Source organism: Taurulus bubalis (assembly GCF_910589615.1).
Source record: "Taurulus bubalis genome assembly, chromosome: 3".
NCBI lineage: Eukaryota > Metazoa > Chordata > Actinopteri > Perciformes > Cottidae > Taurulus > Taurulus bubalis.
Window position 1 is genome coordinate 6,116,366 of NC_136591.1, and position 20,950 is coordinate 6,137,315.

General features: G+C 47.1%; 1 protein-coding gene across 1 annotated transcript in view; it reads left to right on the forward strand.

Moving 5' to 3' along the window:
• The window catches only part of pcdh7b (protocadherin 7b), a gene marked incomplete at both ends in the record, with an annotated part of 95,213 nt that overhangs the window by 29,722 nt on the left and 44,541 nt on the right, over window positions 1-20,950 (forward strand). The window contains 2 exon segments of the mRNA XM_079215052.1: window positions 16,059-16,187; window positions 16,189-16,278. Coding sequence (XP_079071178.1) covers window positions 16,059-16,187; window positions 16,189-16,278 — 219 coding nt within the window.

The window sequence follows — 20,950 nt, forward strand, 5'->3', positions numbered from 1 at the left end:
TCTGGATTAGCATGGCGCTCCACCCCTCTCACTTTACTGGCGAATGCCCGCAAAAAAACCTCTTCTCCGGGGTCACGTGTGCTCATATGCAAAGGTCGTCCCTCGCACATATGCGCCACCTCCGGCGTCGGTAAACATGAACTTCCTCTATGTTTGCACCCATACATTAGCACCTCCTATGATTGCATCCCCTTCATCTCCCCTCCCTCCCCTTCCTCTCCAGACGCATCACCCTCAATCACATCCGTCTCTTCCGAGCCCTTCTTGAGCCCCCTTCTTTATTTGTAATCTATTTTCTCTCCGGTGCTCAACCTTTCTTTTCTTCTGGCCAACAACCGCTATCTCCTTCACTTCTACCTTCTTTAACACTTTCAATCTCTCTCCCCCCCGCCCAGCCATGCTATACTCTTTCTGTTTTCCATCTCGTCTCGCTTCCTTCCACCCACCCTCTCTTTTTTTTCTTCTTCTCTCCCTCCCTGTCTCTCTTTCTCTGCCTGTGTTTCTCACCAGTCAATAATGAAAATTGCTTGCTACCTTGAATGGATTATGGGTGTGCGCAGGGGCCCTAGGTAGTTTGTTTGAAGGCGCAGCGGTGTCAAATGAAAAGGCCCGGGCCATTTTCTACCTGCCACAGGGCCTCTGCCTCCATCACACCGTGCACACAAACAAACACACACGGGTGCAGAGACACACGGATAGCCACACGATGGAAGCGAACAGAAAGTAACACACACACACACACACACACGTACGCACATCTGATCAATGGCGGCGGATCACGCATTACCACTCCTGCCTGCACACTCAAAAGCTCCCCTCTACCTTTCTTCTCTCTCTTTTCCCTGCTCCTCCAACTCTCCCTCCGGTCATGTATTATGAATGTTGCCTAATTACGCAGCCCAGAATTCCCTCATACGGGCTGGCACATTTATTTGTTTGCTTTGTATCTCTTTGCCTTTCTCTTGTATGCAAAATCCTTCTGTGATAGAGTTGTTTATTCTTTGGCTCTGCCTCGCTGAGATCAAACAGCGAGCAGATTGAACGGGGACGGTGTGTGCGACTGGTGGTCAATCCTCGGGTTGATACACGCCGAGAGGCGGGGAAGAAGTGGTGAAAACACGCCGGCGGGGGCGACGTGCCTCCCATGCTTCTTATGGAATCCAATCCAAAGCACATATGCTGAATATGACTGTGAAACAAATCTAAAAATATGTCGTCGTTTTTTACCCATGCCATCTCAATGACGCTGCCCAGTTTGCTGCAAGAGCCCGATAGGAACGTCTACATCTGAGATGCCTCAGTTTGATCTCATGTATGACTTAATGCTGCCATCTTTTCTTTCTTTTTTATTCTCTCTCATTTGTCTTTTTTTTTCTATTACCGCGGTAATTGCTTGTAGCGGTGACTCATGACGACTATTGAGTGGACCCGAGAGTGGGAGTGCTTTTTTTTAAAAATTCGGTCAGGCTCTGACTGACAGCTGCTGTGCATCGTTATTGAAAATCACATAAAGCCCTGCGTTTTGCCTCTTCCTCCAGCAAGTGTAAAGCAGCTGCATCTGTTTGACAAATATGTTAAGACATCGCTATTTCAACACTGATGCAGAGAGCGAGAGAGGCGGGAGGAGGGAATGCGATTCTGAACCTCCTGCGATCCGAACGGGGGTCTGCCTGTTTTTAATGTCACATCCATTTAAACGCCGCGTCGGCCGTCGGCTGCGAGCCGCGCAGATGTGAGCTCCAGTTGTGTTGTTCTGTGTGGTGTGTCTGGGGGCGTGTGCGTGGTCGTACGCTTTTATTAATGTATGCATGCACGGGCATGTGGGCTCTCCCTCTAAAGATCTGAATTATGTGTGAGAGGTGGCTTGTATATCCGAGCTGTTCCAGCTATTTTTTGGGAAGGGTCAAAATTGAGATATCCCAACCATGTCGGGGTTGAACTTTCCATTCACTGACTGTGGATTAAAAAAAAAAAAAAGTACAGCGACTGTTCTCAGTCAATGGCCAAAGTCAGCACAGCCAATCGGCCTTCCTCCAGACTAAAACAATTGCGTGGGATGAAGAGAAGCCTCCTCATCTCTGGGAACATACTGTATTTGGAAACTTATTTTCTGATGCTTACAGTAACAGAGCTAGTGGGAAACATCCATGTTTTGGACATACTAGTAGCTCCTCTGCCTCGTCCTTCTCTGTACCATTTTGTGCAAAACAGGAGAAGGAAAAAAAAAATCCTCTTAAAGAAAAGCATTTCTGACTGAAGCCTGTGAATGCAAGAGAAGCTTTGGGGCTAAGATTTCACAGCCACTAATAAGCATTCAGCCTCATCTCCTCCTCTGCCTTGTGGTGTCTTGGCTGCTAATGTGTGACTGACAAGCCTCGGCTTCTGTGTTGATTGGGGCAGTTTATTTATTTTTTGGGGATTTATTTTCTTCAGGTTGGCTAAACACACGGCTGATGGACAGATCTGGGCTGCGTGTGGGATGGGTGTGTCTCGCCTGGCGCGCTCACCAGATCACACGCGGCCCCGTATCAAAGTGTCCAACCTCGTGGCAGCTGCACCTTTACATAGGTGTGCACGCCGCCTCCTCCCGTCTGAATGCGAGAGCGCTCGCTGGCTTCTATCGCAAGCTTTCGTAGAGACTGTGACTCTGAGGAAGGACTCGGTGGGTGTTTGCCATCTCTCTGCGTGGTGGCCTTGGCTGGCCGGCTGCAGCGGGGAGCATTGCTTTTTATTTTGCCAGATTGCTCGGCTGCCTCTTTTGTTTGCCTGCTTAAATTAGCCCAGCAGGGACCTGAAGTTGCCAGAGTGATTTTTTTTGTTTTGTTTGGTCGATTTTAAAATGAATTCTGTCCATATCTCTTTCTCACTCCATCCACACACTGCCTTCCCCAACAACAGATCAATATGTATTAGCTCTAAGCAAGAGCAACAATCACAAGGTCACGCATTAGAGTGCATTCTGGGTCAGGGCTCCGAGTGGTCATTCCTAATAAACGCAGACGCATTCTTGACCCCCGTCAGCGACCCGTCAGGCCTGAAATGAGATCATTGTTTTTCGTGTAGTGGTCTATAAAACCATGATGAGCCCTTCTCTGTGTTTATGTAAAGTCTTCTCAGCAACTTAAGCAGATAACGGCCCAGTGATCTCTTTAAATCCATCCCAGAGCCACTGTGCTGACTTCCTAGTGGAAAGAAAACAAAACAGCAAACGGCTCATTGATCACAACTCTTATGGCGACATTTGAATAACGCAACAATTCAGAGTGGAGAAGATCCCCTTTAAATTTACCCCCCGCTGACACCAGGGAGTCCTATTGTCCCTCCTGATGCTGGGAGGTGTAGGCGGGGGTTAATCAAAGATCTTGCAATGAAGGAGCCATTGTTAATCCAGTTCAGGCACAGTATCTGGGATTAACCTGCAGATTCCAGTGTGTATTAAGACCCGTACAACACACACTTAATGCGCCTGCACAGATGTCCTTTAGTGAGCGCACATTTAATTACACACAAGCAGAGAAGCACACACTCGCGAGTTCATTATAAAAACGCACAAATACACTTTCCTCTCTGCACAATGTTTAATTCTCCAAATCACATACAAACTGGTGTATATGCCATTACTGTATAATTCTCCGTGGTTTCCAGTTTATGGTGAGAAGAGCTCAGCAACCGAGGCAGTATCATGTCCTTAGATTCCTAATCGAGGGATTTGTCCAACACCAAAGAGAATCTGTACCCGGCAAATGACTGCGGCCGCTTCTCGTTTAGCTGCGCAACACTTTCAAAACCCGGAATGCTATTTTATTCATGTGTATTCGGGTGGTCTCTGCGCTATCTCCGTCTCTCCATCTCTCGGATCAACCACCACCCCTCCTTCCCTCCCTACCATCCCCACCCCTCCTCCGCCTGCTCTCAGGCCACTCACGGCGATTTGTGCTATAAGGACTTCAGCTCGGGCTCAAATTAATTTCAACTTGTTAATTCCCTTTGAAAAAGAAAAAAAAGAGGGTGCGCAGGAGGGTGATGAGAGGAAGAAGGAGAATTAAAAGAAGCAAGAAAGGTCGCTGTTTGAGTTTCTAATTGCCAAGGCCCAGAATGTGACCTACAGATGTGAAATTCCCCACTTGATGAAATATTAACTAGATTGTGGGGCTCGACGGAGATCGGCTGCACTGGATTGTACTGTAGAAAGAGAGAGAGAGCGAGAGAGAGAGGTGGCATTGAAGCTCAACACCACTGAGGTTGAAGGGGTGGTGTAAAGGAATGTGGGAATGAAATGGAACTCATTAGCAGAGAGAGGGAAGGATGACAGGGACCTTTATTCATGTGTGTGCTTAGGCATGTGTGTGTGTGTGTGAAGGAAGTTCCTCAGAGGTATAACACGGGCTCGAGCCGTAACGCGAAACATACCGCTCACCTTATCTGCGGATTTACGACCCAACAAGCAATTCGTCTTTCCTTACCGTGTTAGTATTACGCCTCAACTGCACGGTATGGAGATAAGCAGAGCGAGAGACGTGGGAATTAGGCAGTGGATTGAAGGCGATGGATGACTTTGTGGGTAATATTCCTGACAGATGGATGAGAAATGAAAAGTTGTTGGTGCTGAAAAAAACAAACACTGATGCTGATGATCACATCTGGATGGGGGCTGGTACCTGGCACATGTTATTTGGAGGGGAAAAAACTAAAATGCAATGACTCCACTTTAAAACACCATCAGCATTGTTATGTAGGACCATGCACTGAAGCAAGAAATGCACGCCATTCGCCGCGTGTGTGTGTGTGTGTGTGTGTGTGTGTGTGTGTGTGTGTGTGTGTGAGAGAGCTGCTGCAACTGCCTTCAGATGTCACAGCGTGATTTTACTACCACTGAAGTACCAACAGGGCTCGGCGGATGCATCTTGGGAAAAAAGGACAGCCACCTCACAGACACCCAACGCTCTTCAACCCCGCTCCCTCGGGAGTGCATGTCAGCGGTTAGAATTACGACAAAGGCAGATTTGTAACACCTGAAATAATATTCCCAGACACATTTTGCACATTTTGCACCTCACAGTGGTGCTGCATGCTAACAACGATGGCCTCAACTCCGTTTCTGGTGTATTATACTTAGCTTATTGAGTCGTCATTTACGCCTGACCTGCTTTCCATTCTGGCCGAAGATCGAGGACCAGAGGCGCAGTGATGGGGGCGGAGGGAGGGCTGGGGTAGAGAGCAGGGGAGGCAAAGTAAATACATAAGGGATCACAGAAACTCTAGCCTTCTAAATAACTTCTCTTCCAATGCCCCAAATTCATAATAATGTGGTCTGCACTGCAGATAAATAAAACACACCCCGTTTTCTTGTTAGCATATAAATGTGGGCCAAAGCGGCTGTTTTCTTTTTTTCTTCCTCTCCTTGTTATTTAGAGATCTGATTATTGTTTTAAGCCGGAGCTTCACGACCTCTACCTCTTAATTTACACCAGGGGGGTTAAATGAGCCGGCCCGATGAGGGCCATCGAAGGAGCTGTGCGGCCTTCGCTTTACGGAACGGGGAGAAAACCTGTTGGGCAGCGACTAGGTATGAGAGGCAGCCCGCTCTGAGGCAAATCCTGGGCATTGTTCTTAGATCAAAGAGAGAGAAAATGGCAATGTAATACGAGCTCAAATGAAATGGATGTTTTGCCTTTTTATGTGACAGCCTCGATTCTGGCCTGGAGTTTTGATATCGGTGTGCTTTTTTTCTCTTTTTTCAAGAGGTTCTGTTGTGGCTGAGTGACACAGGCAGGGAGAGAGAGAGAGAGAGAAGAAGAAAAAGAGGAAAAAGAGAGGTGTGTGTGACACAGAGAGCCGCGTCCCTCTTATGTTCTCCCTGAAAAATCAACAAGGACGCAGGGAAGCCTCTTCCTAGCAATCACAAGCACACATATCGCCAGCCCGACTTTCATGCCTCTGTATTGATCGGGCATCATGGATCCTTGATGATGCCGCATGTGATGCACTGCGCCGTTCTGGGCGCTCGCCACTTTTTTATCTGCCGCGACGATGTCACTTTAAATCAATAATCATCTCAGAGTCATTGACCTCCTCCCACCGGCATCACCACCACCAGCAGTTCCTTCATGGAGCCAGAGAGCAGAACGGGTTGCTGTCACTGCAGACACTGTGTGTGTGTGTGTGTGTGGGCCGTCTGATGTGTCCACACGGCGGCGATTTCTCCACCAGCTTAAGTTACTTCAATAGCAGCCATTATTTTCTCTGTTCCCCCTCAAAGCTCCCTGCCCTCTCATTTCTGTCCTTCGCTCGATTGGAAGTACAGAGAAGAGGAGTAAGTTACAGTGAGGTGCTTTCACCTGCACCATGAGGAAGAGGGGTGGGGTCCCGAGACATAGGATCCGTTCCATCTGCAAAACCCCGCACACCGCCGCCATTGTCCCACCCACTGTCCCGCTTCATCTTCTTCCTCCGCTGACCATGTCTCTGACGATTCCTTTGTTCCCAGGAAACCAGCTGCTCGTAAGGTGATAGGTGAAACACACACACACACACACACACACAGGCACATTTTAGGTGGGGATTGATGGCACAGGGGCATTGGTACACCGGTAGAGCAGGCGCAGGTGTCCAGTAATCATGCCTGTTTGACCTCCGTAACCTTTGATTAAAGGGGAGAGAAAAAAAGAGATAATATTTTCTGGATTCCGCCTGTTTGCTTTTAACAAAGAGCTTTATTGTTGGCAATCTCCTGTGTAACCCGAGCACGTTTCTCCCGCTCCTTCTTATTCAATATTGGGGAACAGCTTGCAGCTTAGAGAGGACAAAAACAGGGCCAAGTAGAACCACAAACAAGTTTCTTTTGTACTCCGCCTCCAATGTTTTTTCTTCTGCATTATTGTAACTCATTTGGCAAAAATATAAGAGGGAACAAACAAGTTCATTCTGCTTTTCGACACTCCTGCGCCCCCTTTAACTAAGTGCCAGAGTGCTGGATAGCTCGTGACAGTGGGGACCAAAACAACCTGACGCCATTATCAAATATCCCATTAGCTGTCCCAAAATGGCCGCCAAGTCAACAGCTGAGTAATGAGATCTAATCGGGCTGGAGACGGAAAATGAGACCTTAAGAGCACGTTGTGGATCTTATCTGCTTGTTTTTGATTTTTTCGTTTTTCAAAGTTCTCTGGGTATAGTGTCAAAGAGGAAGGGAGTGAGAGGAAAGGATCGGAGAGGAGAGACGCTGTTCGCTAAGTGCACTCGGAGAAGTGCCTCGGAGGAGGAGAGGACTATTTTACATGCGGATTAGTGTTCGTATCGCCGTCATCAGGCAGCGATACGGAGCGTTGATAGACTGTCTGTATTTGATGCCTTCTGAGGCACTGGGGTCTTATCCCTTTCGCCCATCTCCTGTAACACACACACACACACACACACACGCTCCTTTAGAGATGCTGAGATGTGGAAGATTGGATTGTGGGATACGTGCATCTGCACTTGTCCCCTTTTTGTAAAGCATATACCAGTCAATGTAGATATCTGAATGGGCACATGCTTCACACATACATTCAAGCCATTTGATCTTTGAGCAGCACACACACACACACACACACACACACACACACACACACACACACACACACACACACACACACACACACAGGTGCGCATGTTTATTGTTCCCAACACAATCCCTCCTCTGCTCCTGAATGGCTGCATCCAGAACTTCAGATACTTCATTTTTAACATTCCTGGGTCAGGCAAAATGAACAGTCGGCTGAAAAAAATTAAATAAAAAAGGCATTGCTTTTCCACTCTCTTCCCCCCACGCCCCCGCTCAAATGCTATTAACATTTTTGTTATGTTTTCCACTTTGCCCCCCTGGTGAAAATAACACATGGGGATTGTCTGGGCCTGAGCCAAACACACATAAATTTCAATATTAATTTGGTCGGCACCTCCGCAGCATCCCCAGCGTCCTAATCTCCCGCCGCATATCTTCATTATCTGAAAGTGTGCTTTCATCTTAATTCCATTTTCATCCATCAAACGTCGGCGAGGTTTGACCTTGCGTGATCTCGACAGAGATAGCGAGGTGGGGAAGGAGTGACAGAGACTGGAGATAGAGGGGGAGGCGGGGGAGATAAGGGCCGATGATGAACGAGGATGGAGGGACGAGGAACATGACAGGAAGAAATGCGGAGGGAGTTGGGGGGGGGGGGGGGGGGGGTGAGACATCTCTGATGCCAAGTTTTCGAGGGCCGGTAAATGTGCGAGTAAGTGTGTGAGGCCGTTCCATTCCTCATAATCCTCATGTTGCAGCGGGTGCACACATCTCTTTCGATTCCTCTCCTCTCCCGCTGCTCTTTTCTTATTCCTTCCCTCCATCGCCTTGGGCTTTCTCCCATCCTCCTTCATCCCTCTCCCTTCTCACCGGCAGTTTATTTACCCCGACATTGGGCTTTAATTACTCGTTTTCTAATAATTGTTTTTCATAATTGCCCCGATCGTAATCGTCTCGCTTCTGTCGCCGGGAACAGGTGGTGGATGGGACCTTTTTTAGGGGAAGTGCGTGTAAGGGGTGTGATCGGCACATACAAAGTTGGCAAAAGACGAGCGCCACCTGGTGGTTTTAACATGCAGATGAAATGAGGGGAGCGCGGCTGATTCTTCAGATGACGTGGGCACAGGCGCATGTGAAAGAGGCACACACACACACAAGGACACACACTACTTATCCACCTTGAATGATACATGGCTGCATGATCATACTCAAATAGAACGCCTCATTAGCGGATAAGCTGGATATGCTCTCTAACCTCCGCCAATCTATCTCTCTCCTCTCTCTTTTGCCTGTTTGGATGGCGGCCCTGATCTCCTAAATGCAGGTTATCTGTCATCAGTGACTCAGGATGGTAAATAAAGAATCATTTATCTTTCTCCGTCTCCCTCCCTTATCTCAGTCTTTTTCTTTCTTCCATACTTCTCAACACAAATCTGTCTATCCCTGTAGATCATATCACTGCCTTCTTTCTTTCTCTCCTCTGCGTTGACATTCATTTCTTTAGATATAGCATTTGAAGGCATCTAAATCTCCCATCTGTGCTTGCGCGGGACAGGTAGCAAAACAAGTGCGCCGCTGTTTCTCATCTCCGTGGCGGCGCAGTGCTCGGCTCTGGCATTTGGCCGCTTTGGCTCCGCTGATGCCGTGTCATGTTTTTCTGCTGACACCCAGACCTGTGTCACAACAAGCTAACGTTAGCGGCAGCCCCGGGCCCATCACACACTGACAGTAGTAGGCCGGTGGTCAGATGCAGCGCTGCCACAGCTGTGATGAATCCCCACATGCTACACCTAGACCCCCCTCCCCCCCCGTCCACCCACCCAACCTCCCATGTCATGCCAGAAGTGGTAACCTAAGCGGATGGCAGGTTGACATGTGAAATGACATGACAATGCCAAAGACTTGACACACACATAGACTAGAGGCAGGTGCAATGCTTGAATGCCCAGGGAGAGATTTTCTCCTCTTGGTGTCACCGTGTAAACAAGGGCTGCAATCCGCAAAAGTAGGAAAAGGCTGATCTCAAGACTTTGCAGGCAGACTCTATGTAAGCAACACCACAGTCGGGGTGTGGTTGACACTCATTGCCAGCGCCTGTGTCAGCAGTGGCTCTAACATGGCGACACAGGAGAAGGCCCCCATCCATTCATAATGAGAGGATGTAACATAATTCGCGACTGAAGTTCCTGTGGAAAAATTCGCGAGCAAAAAAAAAAAATAGTACCACAGCATGAACACAGATACGTTAGCTATTTGGTCGGTGGGATGGTGCTTCCTGCAGCCCAGCGGAGAAGCAGCAGAGGCCCACAAAGGGTGTCATTTGTTAGCTTGAAGCTAATCCACCGCCACTCAACATCCACATCAACCAAAAAAACAACAAAAAAACACTTCTCCTTTGCCATTCAGAGCAGGTCAGGGGTTGGGCTAAGCTTCTGAAGATCTTCAAATGCACCCCCCCCCCCCCCCCCCCCCCCGAATAGTATAGTATCTCTGTTACACCAATGGCCTAATCCGCCACTTGAAGAGCAATTAAAAGTTTAGCCCAGACTTTAAGAAAGTAACCATGTGTTTTTTCTTTTCCTCTCCATTTTTTTCTTTCTGCTGGTCTGTCTCTCCGGCTGTACACACAGGGTGCATGCTAATAGTAGTGTGAGCATTGGCACTCTTCCAAAGGCATTCCAAACACACTGGGAAAAGAAGCGACTAGAAGGGGATGTGGATTAAGGAAGAAAAATAGGCTTGGGATGGAAGGATCCACCATTTTGTCATTTCCTCCCTTTTCTTTTGCTTTCCTAGAGTCTTTCCAACTTTAGCATCTTTTTCCCCCCTCTTACAATTCCCACTTCTTTTTCCTCCATCCAAAGTGGCTCCCAAGGCTCTGCGACTAAGAACTCATCTCATTCTTTTCAAGGACATTTTATGCCGAGCAACAACTTTTCATGGAACAACCCCAAACATACAATAGTCGACAGCATCAGAGTTCATGTTTTTGCTTCCCCGCAGTCTATTTGTATTTATTGAATAGTCTTTTCTTACTGGTGCAGATACAGTTATAGCGTTATTTCTTCTGCCAAAGAGTGCAATATAGGGTCAGTAAAGAGAACAGTCGATAAGCACTAGGGGACATTCGATTGGTCGGTGTGCGGTCAGATCATAAAACGACCACATGCTTAATATAAAGGGAAGCATAAAAGAAACACACTCACACTTTCAAAGATAGACGAGAGAGTGCTAATAGCATCGTCAACTCTTAACGCGGATGTGTGCTGTGTTGCTCATGTCTGCACCTCCTGTTATAGAAGTCTTTTTTTAAAGCTGTGTAAAACATTTTATTATCACGCTTTGGACTCATGTGGATTGTATGACCTCACAGCTCTCTGACGTGATTATTAAATTAAAGATTGACATTCAAATATAACATTGTAATTTATTATTATTGTGGGCAAAGTTAAGGTGAGGAACAGGCAGCTGGACGCCCTTGTGAGTGGTTTCTGAAAAGGACTTTTTTTTTCAGCAAACTAGAATAGAAAAAAGGAAGTACAAAAAAGAACTCCTTGCATCTTTGTTGGCTCAGAAGATAATATTGGAAAAATCAGACACTGAACTTGCGAGGGCCTTTTTTTTTTTACCTCGGCTTTGTTTCTTTATCTCCGTCTTTCACTCCTTGGGTTTACTTTGGAAATGTCACCCCGGTTCCTCCTCTTCTTCCTGAGTGACCTGGTAGGAATGTGTGCAGGAGGAGTGAAGCTTGAAGAAGACGGAGGAAGAAGTTAAGAGGAGCACTGGAGCCTGACCGGGCTCAGCCAGGCTAGAACATGATACCTGAGACTGTGCAGGCGGCTGCACTAACAAAGCTGCAGCCAGAATTCCCACAACTTACTCGGCCCTGACAGAAACCCTTTTGGGAAATTTCCCTTGTCACAAACACACCTGAGAGACCATCCGCTTTCGGCCTCTTGTTATTGACTACTGATGCCGGGCCGCGGCGTTCTGTGCTTAGCTTAGCTTAGCATAGTAATTAAGTGCAACAGCGCAGCACCCAAACAGAACCTGAATCCGCCCGGATCAGATTCCAATTGATTTCCAGTCAGACATTCACCTTGAGGGCATTTGTCCCATTTACAGCTTCAGCCTCAGTGTATCCTGTGACCTTTTTTAATTCCCCATTACTGGAGCTACAGCATTCCTCACCAGCATTTGAGCTTTCGCAAAGCAAGCAGCCGTGATTGAGTCGAGGCAATCTAAGATCCCGGCTAGTATGTTGTCTGGTGTACCGTGGATATTTGGCACTGTCTGTGCGTCTCAGGTGGCGTATTTCAGGTTGCAGTCTGGTTGCCCATTAAAAATGAAACATGGCTTCTTAATTACATACTGGCACTTTTGGCAATCATGGCCGTACTCATGTGTCACTCCATTCTCTCACTCTCTCCGAGTCCCCCTCTCCCTACTCTACCCCACTGTTTTACTGGCCTCTTTATCAGTCTCTCCATCTCTATACTCTCCTCTCTGTATCCCTCCATCTCTCTCGGTTGACTGCAATAAGACACTAGCCCTGCAGTTTGTCTTTGCTCCCCTTGCCCCAAGTCCTGCCCAGCCACAATTACTTCCTGTGGTTCACGGTAGTGGGTCACTGCCATCCGCCAAAAGGTATTTACAGCTGAAATTACACACCCTGTGTTTTCCAAGCAGACCTACCTACATCGTTCTATTATCCTACGCTCCACCCAGAGGCTCTGGTGAAGGTGGGCTTAATTATAAACCCAGACATCCAGAGAGATCGGGTTCAAAAGGCTTCCTGGGTGGATGAGGCCTGGCAGTAGAGCAGGAACACAGTCAGCATTGTGTGGCGTTGTGCACATGTACATGAGTGACATTGGAGAATTTGATTGGAGGTCGGATGATGAGGATTCTTTACAAAATGCTTGACATTAAAGCTGCTGCATAGCCTTAAGTAATGACTGTGCTCTCAACTTGATGTGAACGACTCTGAGGTTCCGTGCAAAGGCCGACTGCTCCCCATACTACTGCTGACGGCGGCTAAACTATTAGTTCGGAGGGCGGTGGTGGGAGGGGGGGAAATAAAAATCAAATCCAAGGGGTCACACATTATTGACATGAGTGGCACGGTCCTGTTTTTATTGGCTCCAGCTTCGCTCGAGTCAGGCGGCCCATGTGTTTTCCCTTTAGCGTCCAGGAAACAGGCCCAGCCAAGCTTCGGCCAGAGCTCCCAGTAGACCTGTGGCTTGTTTGCATTATTCAATTTTTTGGGATGACGGATTTGCTCAATCACCCGTGGCTGTCACAGCTGGCTTTCAATCACAGGCGCACCGCAAAGAGGTCCCGGCATCTGGTAAAGATAAACTAGTGTTAACTTGTAATTAAAGCCATACAATGGAAGCTTGGCCACTCTGTGGCCGGACACATCATGGGGTTTAGCTACTTTATACATGGAGATATGTATGTTTTGTTATTTTGTATATTCCAAAACGTTAAAAAAAGACCCGTCACACAATAGACAGTCAAAAGACAGCATTGGCTAAAATAAATGGGACTTGGCCGTGACGTTTCAGTGGGTGAATGCACTGCTGGAATAATTGGCAGCTGAGTGGACCATGAGGCCAGGAGGTCAGGGTGGGAGATTGAGGGGCCGGCATCAAAGGGCATGTACCCAGTCAGGCTCAACAAACTCACAGGGTCTGGAAATGACCAGTATCTGGTGAAATGGGGTCAGCGCTGGGTCAGCGTGGACAGACCGCGAGGGGAACCCTTTCACCTTAACGCTCACGGCCTGTTTTTATTCCTCACAATGTCAAATCTTTCCTCGTCATTGCCCATGTATTGAAGTATCTTCGGGTCAGCAAAAAAACTCCAGCCGTCGACCAAGATGTGGTGTGCGTGCGCGCCAGATAATTAAGCATTTTTTCCCCCTGTGATTTAGCCTTGTGACGAGCACCAATAGTTACCTATGATTACTTGGAAGAGAGAGAGGGAAAAAAAGCATTGGATTTGACAGCCAGAAAGGCATATGCGATTTCACACGGCACGTTGGACAATTCATTTTTCTTCTGAAACACGCGCCTAGACATGCACACACACATATAAGGGTAAAAAATGACTAAGAGAGAATCACTTTTTATTTTATTCATTTATTTAAAAGACACAGAATGAAGGGAGCGAAGGTCGCTGTGCAGACGGCGGTTGCCGCAGATTCTAATCCAAAGCCTCTGGCGATCTCTGCGTGAACTCCATTTCTGGTCTGCAAACAAATTAGCTTTTTTTCTTCTTCTCCCTCCAGTGGAAATAAGGGAAATTCAGGTGAATAAAATCTATTTGTTCATTTACCTTTTTTTCCCCTTCCTGTCAGCTCCTTTTCTCTCTCTCCCAAACTCAATTTTCCCTCGGTGCGCGCCGGCTCGAGTGTTTCTTTTCTTTGCGACGGTCTCGCCAGCAATTCATTAGGCAACAGTCGTTTAATTTGTATCATTAGAAAAGTGTGTTTCCCAAGGACTATGGTACTCTACTAAATCTGATACAGACAAAGTACTTTTTCCCCCCCCGACCACACACAAGCTGTTGTGTTTGTTCACACACACCTCACACCAAATAAGTGTTTCGGAGAAATAGGGTGAAAACAAACAAACAAACAAAAACACGATGAAACATGGTTTAATATCTTAGCGTCCTTTCAAGTGTTATTACACTTATAGAGAGCAGTTCTCCTTCTGGGCCCCGGTTTTAATTATGCAACAAATGTTTGACTATCCAAGTGAATATTTATACCAATTCATTTGTTGAGTGTTGATTGTAATTACATGGAAACATGATTTATTGCCAAGATTGTTGTGCTAGCCAGCCAGCCAGAGAAAAACAGGGTGGATACATATTTATATAAATAAATGCAAATATATAAATAAATGCAAATTTACGCACCATCACACAGAGCAAAAGGAGGCCTATTTCTTTTTCACAGTTGCTTGTGGGAAATTTCATTATCAAAAAGATAATCTTTCATGGTGTGTGCCTGGCAGAAATTCAGAAGTGCTTCCAGTAAGTGTCTCCGGATGACAAAATAACAAAGAGGTTCACCTTCCTATAGTGACCTGTATACACTCGCGGAGATTGTCCCTCACATCCGTGTGCACGAGAGTGCCGTCACTTCATTTGTCACTCTTTTTCAAAAGATATAGACATATGTTCTATACGCAGACCAAATACCCCGCCGGCCGCGATAAGCCGCTTGACGTGATGTTTTGGCTCCAGGAAATGGATAGATGTACAAATTAAAGACGCGGTCACCGACCGCAGCGGCTGATAGTAGATTTCATTTCATCAGGTGAGGCAATCTGGGAACAAATGGAAGGAGATGGAGGGAGAAAGAGAAAAAAATTGAGTAATGGGCCTCTGTCCCGTTTAATATTCTCGTGATGAGACAAGAAGGGACATAGCGAGGAGGGGGACGCAGACGAGTGGGAGAACAAGTGATGAGGTCCGGCAAGGGGCTGAAGGGGAAGATCAGCTCCGACTGTGTTTGTAACTAATTAATGAATGGCGTTAGCCATTTGTTATGCCATTTATTCTGCTAATGACCACGCCGGATCTTTCATTCCTAGTCTCATGCCCATTCTCCCTCTTTCATCCCCCCCCCCCCCCTCGCTTGCCGTTACCTTTGTAGAACGCTCAGACAGGGATTGAGAGACGGGGAGAAGGAGGGACGGGAAACGGACTGAGACGGCCCTCCGCTTTAATGACATGCTCTGTTACTGCTTAACTCAGGACACTGTTCGATAATGAGCAGGCTACACGGGTCGGGCAGCGTGAACCAGCAGTTCGTCGCGCGGTCGAGCTCGCATGCGATCGTGTCCCCCGTTTGTGTGCACTCGCCTCTGTACGAGTCAAATCAGACCTCCTGCAGAGCCGGATGCTTGTGTCCTCTTTATTAGTGGCCAGAATAAACAAGTGCACTCCTTCCCTCCTCAACTGTATTTAAAGCACAGGTTTAGCGAGTTGCCATGTCGTCTTGGTCCCCTTGAGCTTCAAGCGGGCTTGTGGAAGGCTTCCTTTGTGAAACCGCCCACGTCTCCCTGTCACAATGTCTTCCCATTGATAGTGTTCAGGGTGTGAGAAAGGTATGACCTTGTTTGTTGCGATAAAAGGTCTTTGTTGGCTTTTATGAGAGAGCAGATTAGGTAGTTTGTCTTATTTTTTTAGGGTCAGGAAAGTGACATCACAGCTATAGCTTGGAGATTTATACTCCAATAATTGTGCCCTTAAAATCTAGCCAGCAAGCACACTTCTACGACTCCTCCAGACTCCTCCATTTATAGTGTAGTCTCCTTCCCCATGCCCCCTTTTTTCCCTAACCTATTTCTCTACCATTCTGACCCGAAAACCCTTTATTTATTTTTGAAACTGAGGATCCAACGCCACAGCTGTCCTCAAACAATACAACAAAAAGTAACGAAAAGTAAAACAGTCCCTTTTATAGTGACCCCCGGCCGTTTGGTTTCTCTTGTAGCCGTTTCGCCGAGTGACCTTCTCGGTGGTGAGCCAGCCCCAGGACCCTCACCAGCAGGGATCGCTGCAGAGCTGCTACGACAGCGGCCTGGACGAGTCGGAGACACCCAGCAGCAAGAGTTCGTCGGGCCCCCGGCTGGGCGCCCTTCCCCTGCCCGAGGACAGCTACGAGAGGACAACGCCGGATGGCAGTGTCGGTGAGGCAGAGCACATGGAAAATGGTAGGGGCAAACACTAAAGGAGATTTAGAAAGCGTTAAGATACAGATAACACACACGTAGTGCCTAGATTATCCACGTACAGTAGCACGGCCGACGGTAGACAGTCTCAGAAACATACAAAAACATGTGAGGTTCGGTCCTTTTTTTTAAAATTATTATTTGTTACCAAGTAGACATTTCTGAAAGTGTTTTGAGTGCTTGAGGATTTCCTGGTTTGTTCTGTAGCGAATCAGATGTGCCGTTGAGGTCGTGACGTAGAAGCTGTTCATCAAAAGCTAAAGCGCCTCCACGATTGCACATCATGTGAAGACGAGGCGCGGGATTTATTATAAAACCTGTGGTTCTGTTTCAGAAGACAGCAGACTTATTTGATCAAAGGCGCTACACGAGGGAATGTATGTAACAGACATATGCTTTAAGATCAACACCTTTCAGGCCGTCTTACTCCTTGTAGTTTTCTGCTCTTTTCTTTGCAAATCTCGGCGAATTCCAGTCGTCGTCTTGATTTCAACTCGACTGAGGATAGATTTTGTTTGAGATCTCTTTGAGATGAAGTAAAGGAGGAGTAGCAGTGGGGGGTTAATACCCCACTTGAATTGTTTAGAAGCTGTACTGCTGTAATGATTTGCAATGAGTGCTGGCTCGAGGCCCCTACGAAGGAGTTTATTTTGCTACAATTGGGAGATGGAGCTGATGTTCTGGAGGTTGTAATGTGAAAAGACTGCAGTCTAGAGAGAGTGAGTGGGAGCAGTGGAAAACAAGCCTATTGTAAAGGCAGTCCCTGGATACAGTACTGCATAACCTTCTCACAGCCACCCTGAGCTAGTTTCCTACCAAGACCAAAATATGTGTGTGTATCTGGGTGTGCAGTGAGATGGGGGTAATGGTCCCATTCATAGTGTTGGAGTCTGAGGCGATGCTTAACAAGGAGGAGCTGTCTTGAGAGTGCTAAGCCTAAGTGCAGAGGCTTCCCCACTGCAGCTTAGGATATTCAAATGGTGTACAGATTCACTCTTTTTTTTCTTCCTTTTTTTTTTTTAGATGGATTTGTTTTGGAGATGATGTCTTAACTTATCTCAGATCAGTGGAGTCGATGTGGCGTTCCACTGTATCCACAAGGTGAATCCCGGACAACCTTTAGAAAGGGTAAAATGGGTAGTTATGGGTTTGCAATGACCCCCAAGAAAGCAGATAGAAAGTCGGGCACAGATGTGCACATCAAACAGGCAGTTACAAAGGTGCCCAAGGTGAGCTCTCTCCAATTTTGGCCTCAATGCAGATTAAAAAGGATTTAAACCACTTTAATGTGAGCTGATAGCGCTACCTCGAGGATACTTAAAATCTCCCTTTTCAGACAATAGGCACCCATTTACAGGCCGAATTAGACCCAATCTAAAGACTCATTTCAATTTGGTCTCCATTTAAAAGTAATAGGACAGGGACAGCCGAGAGCAGACATCCAAGTTAGATGAGAAGTGGGGTCGGCCTGTCAATCAAATCCACCTTGAGAAAAAGCAAAAAACGTAAGATGTTGTCCAATGTGAGATATCTTACATTTAGCACATTGACCCACAGTATGTGGTAATTTCATCCCTATCAATTTTCGGTTTCAGCTCAGTGCACATATGTTGTTAATTCTCCCCTTTTCAACTGTTTTAGCGGGTACTATTGTACAGCACACTGGAGCGTTAGAGATTTGTTGGAGGAACAGCTTCAAGGTCACTTCATGAATCAGCCTCCATCCAAGAGAAACGCCATGCTCTGCTGCTGCTTGCTATCTTTAGTGAGATCAGCTGAACTCTGTGTGTGTGTGTGTGGAAAAGCAGTAGCACAAGTGAGTTCATGTGAATTTGGGCCTGTTTTGTTCAACACATTGTTTACGATCTCAAAGCAACTGCTGCACCTCTTGCAGCGAATGAGCTCCTACGCTTTGTATTAGCAGCCTTGACGTGTGGCGGGCAGCAGGGTGGCCTTGTGGCCTGGGAGCGGCTAATTGGTCTTGGTCCTGTCATTCAATCCTAGAAAAAGGCAGCTTTATGCTTCCTGTTCAAGTGTCCTTGAGGGGGACGCTGAGCCCCTGCTTGCTCACTTCTCCGAGGTCACGGTGGATAAGGGCCTCGGCTAAATACCTAAGAGTAAAGTAAATGCAATCATCTAAGGTTAGGGCAAATATTGGCAAAGTGCTTCACCCTCTTGAGGGATGCTAACTACAGTCATTAGCACTCCCCCTTGTGTTGTAGCCAGAAACACACACACACACACACACACACACACACACACACAGCTTCATGTGAAACCTTAGCCCTTTTAGGAAACGAGGGAGTTATGAGGAAAGGGGGGAAAAAGAGCTAGCAGATGGCTTTGTGGCGCCCAGTGTTGGTGTGAGCGTCATTAGCGACAGGTAATTGTCAGCATGACTCAGTTTTATTTGTTTTTTTGGTCCTGTGGAAGACCAGAAAGGAGCAGAGAAAGGCGAAGAGGAGGTCTGTGTGTAGTCGAAATGGATCGGAGTCAATTCATCACGATTAAAAACCTTGACCCCTCCCCTCCGAGACCAGTGTCAGTTTGCAAACCAAATCTGAGGATTTGAGTATTTGTTGTGAACAGTGTTACCGATTCTTCATGTTTGATGGCCGTTGCTTTGTGGCAGGGTCGAATGCGGACAAAGGGCTCTTTTCCGGCTCTAACTTGCTTGTTGTCGATCGATGTTCGCACAATGTGCAGGAACAATCGTCCTCCGCTGCAGCTGCTCGTCTGTCTCACACACATGAATGCACCCACACCAACAGCCACACACACACACACACACACACACACACACGCAGGCATCCGTATTAACACGAACCCCAGACACACACACACAGTCTGTTTTTCACTCTCTGGCCTCCCGCTCTTCATCCCTATACTTCCTTTCCACCGCGCACAGATGTACCGAGGGACCGTGTTTTCTTTTCCTCATCTCCTTCATCAAGGTCAGGTTTCGAACTTTATTATTTTCTGTTGGTTGACTTCTTTCCGTGGGGAGTGTGGGGAATAAGAAGAAGAAAAAACAACAACCTCTCCATCCAAGACAGATTCTTCCAGAACCGTCTCCAAACAGGGAGTGCTGAGGTCATCGCGGGAATATGAACACATTCTTGACCCAATCCACACTGCACAAGCGATCGACTGCTCTGTAGTTCCTTCTTCACAGGCGTTGTTTCGGCAGAGTGAGAGACAGTCAAAAGCTGCAAACCTCGGAGAATTCTGTTGCATCTTCACAGAGGTTTCTGGATTTGTTCAGCTGAACAGCGTACAAATAATTAAATTTGTCGTTTTTCGGAGCAAAAAAAAAAAAAAAATATTTTACCAATAATCTTGAGCGGCACGCAGTTCCATGTGTTGCTCAAGTATGACATCCGGTGCATTTCATGAAGTCTTGATCTTCTTGATGCACAGCTGGCCCACTCACTTATTCATAAGCTTACTCTGGTGCTCATCAGATATTCATAAACGCGGAGTGTTTGGAGTCAAACACCCGATTAGGCCGTTACGGATGTGGAAGAGCCCTTCCAGATGTGCGCCGCTATCGCTAGGTCAAAGACTTTGCGCTCTATTATTGATCTCCACATTGCCAGGGGTGGAGCAGTGGGGTTTTTCAATTTTGACCGTGTTAGTTCAAGTACATCTCAAAATAACATCCTTCCACGCTGCCCTTTCATCGTGAGTCAGGTGTCTGAGGTGTGCAAAGTGTTTTCTTATGAAACCTCGGCGCGAATGTGAACAGCTCGGGGGGCTGAAGACGTAATAATTGTTCAGCGCATCAGTGCAGCTATACGGTTTGCTCTGCTCGATGCGGTAGGTCACGCTGCCCGATGATTTATACCATTTGATCCACAGTGTGAATCATTATACGGCGGCTTTATTATGGAAATAAAATGCTAATGTTGGATTTGAACCTTTTACCCTCGCCTCACCTGCTTGAGTCAACGGCGTGAGGCTCGGCCTCGCAGCCGAGACCATTCACAGGTACGCAAAAAGCTAATGTATCCCACGCGCAGGTGAGCGCGAGCGTAGGACGGCTTAACTTTGCTCAACGGAACTTTTACTACTTTATTTGTGCCTTGTGACGCTCACCAAGAGGTTATATATTAGTTTACCCAACTTTTTACTTACCACTACATCACTGAGTGCATCTCACCGAGGCTGACGCCGGATTTCATTTACGCCGGCTGCTAAGACGGATGAATAGTGCAAATTTATTGTAGCCTCTGAGAGAGTAATAGCACGTTCTACTGGCTGCTAACGTTAGCATGCCTCCCACGTTTCTGTGCTTTGGCTGCCAGACAACTCCCCAGCACACACACACACACACACACACACACCGGGCTCTATCTCTCTCCTGCCTCTCCCGCTGAGAAATCTCGGGCTACCACCGTTGGATTACAAACATCATCATTTAGTGTTGGCTAGCTGGCCCGATGGAGTAGGACAGACAAGTGGCACATCACTGCAGCTGTCAGTGAGCTAGTCGGTGTGTTCAGACACCGTCTGAGCCTGTGCTAACACAGGCACACATACTAAAATGAAGACTTTTACACAGAGAAATGAGAACACATGCTCACAAAAAAAAACAAAAAACGCTTAAGCCACACACACACACACCTCATTCAGCTCTGCATCATTTTCCAGC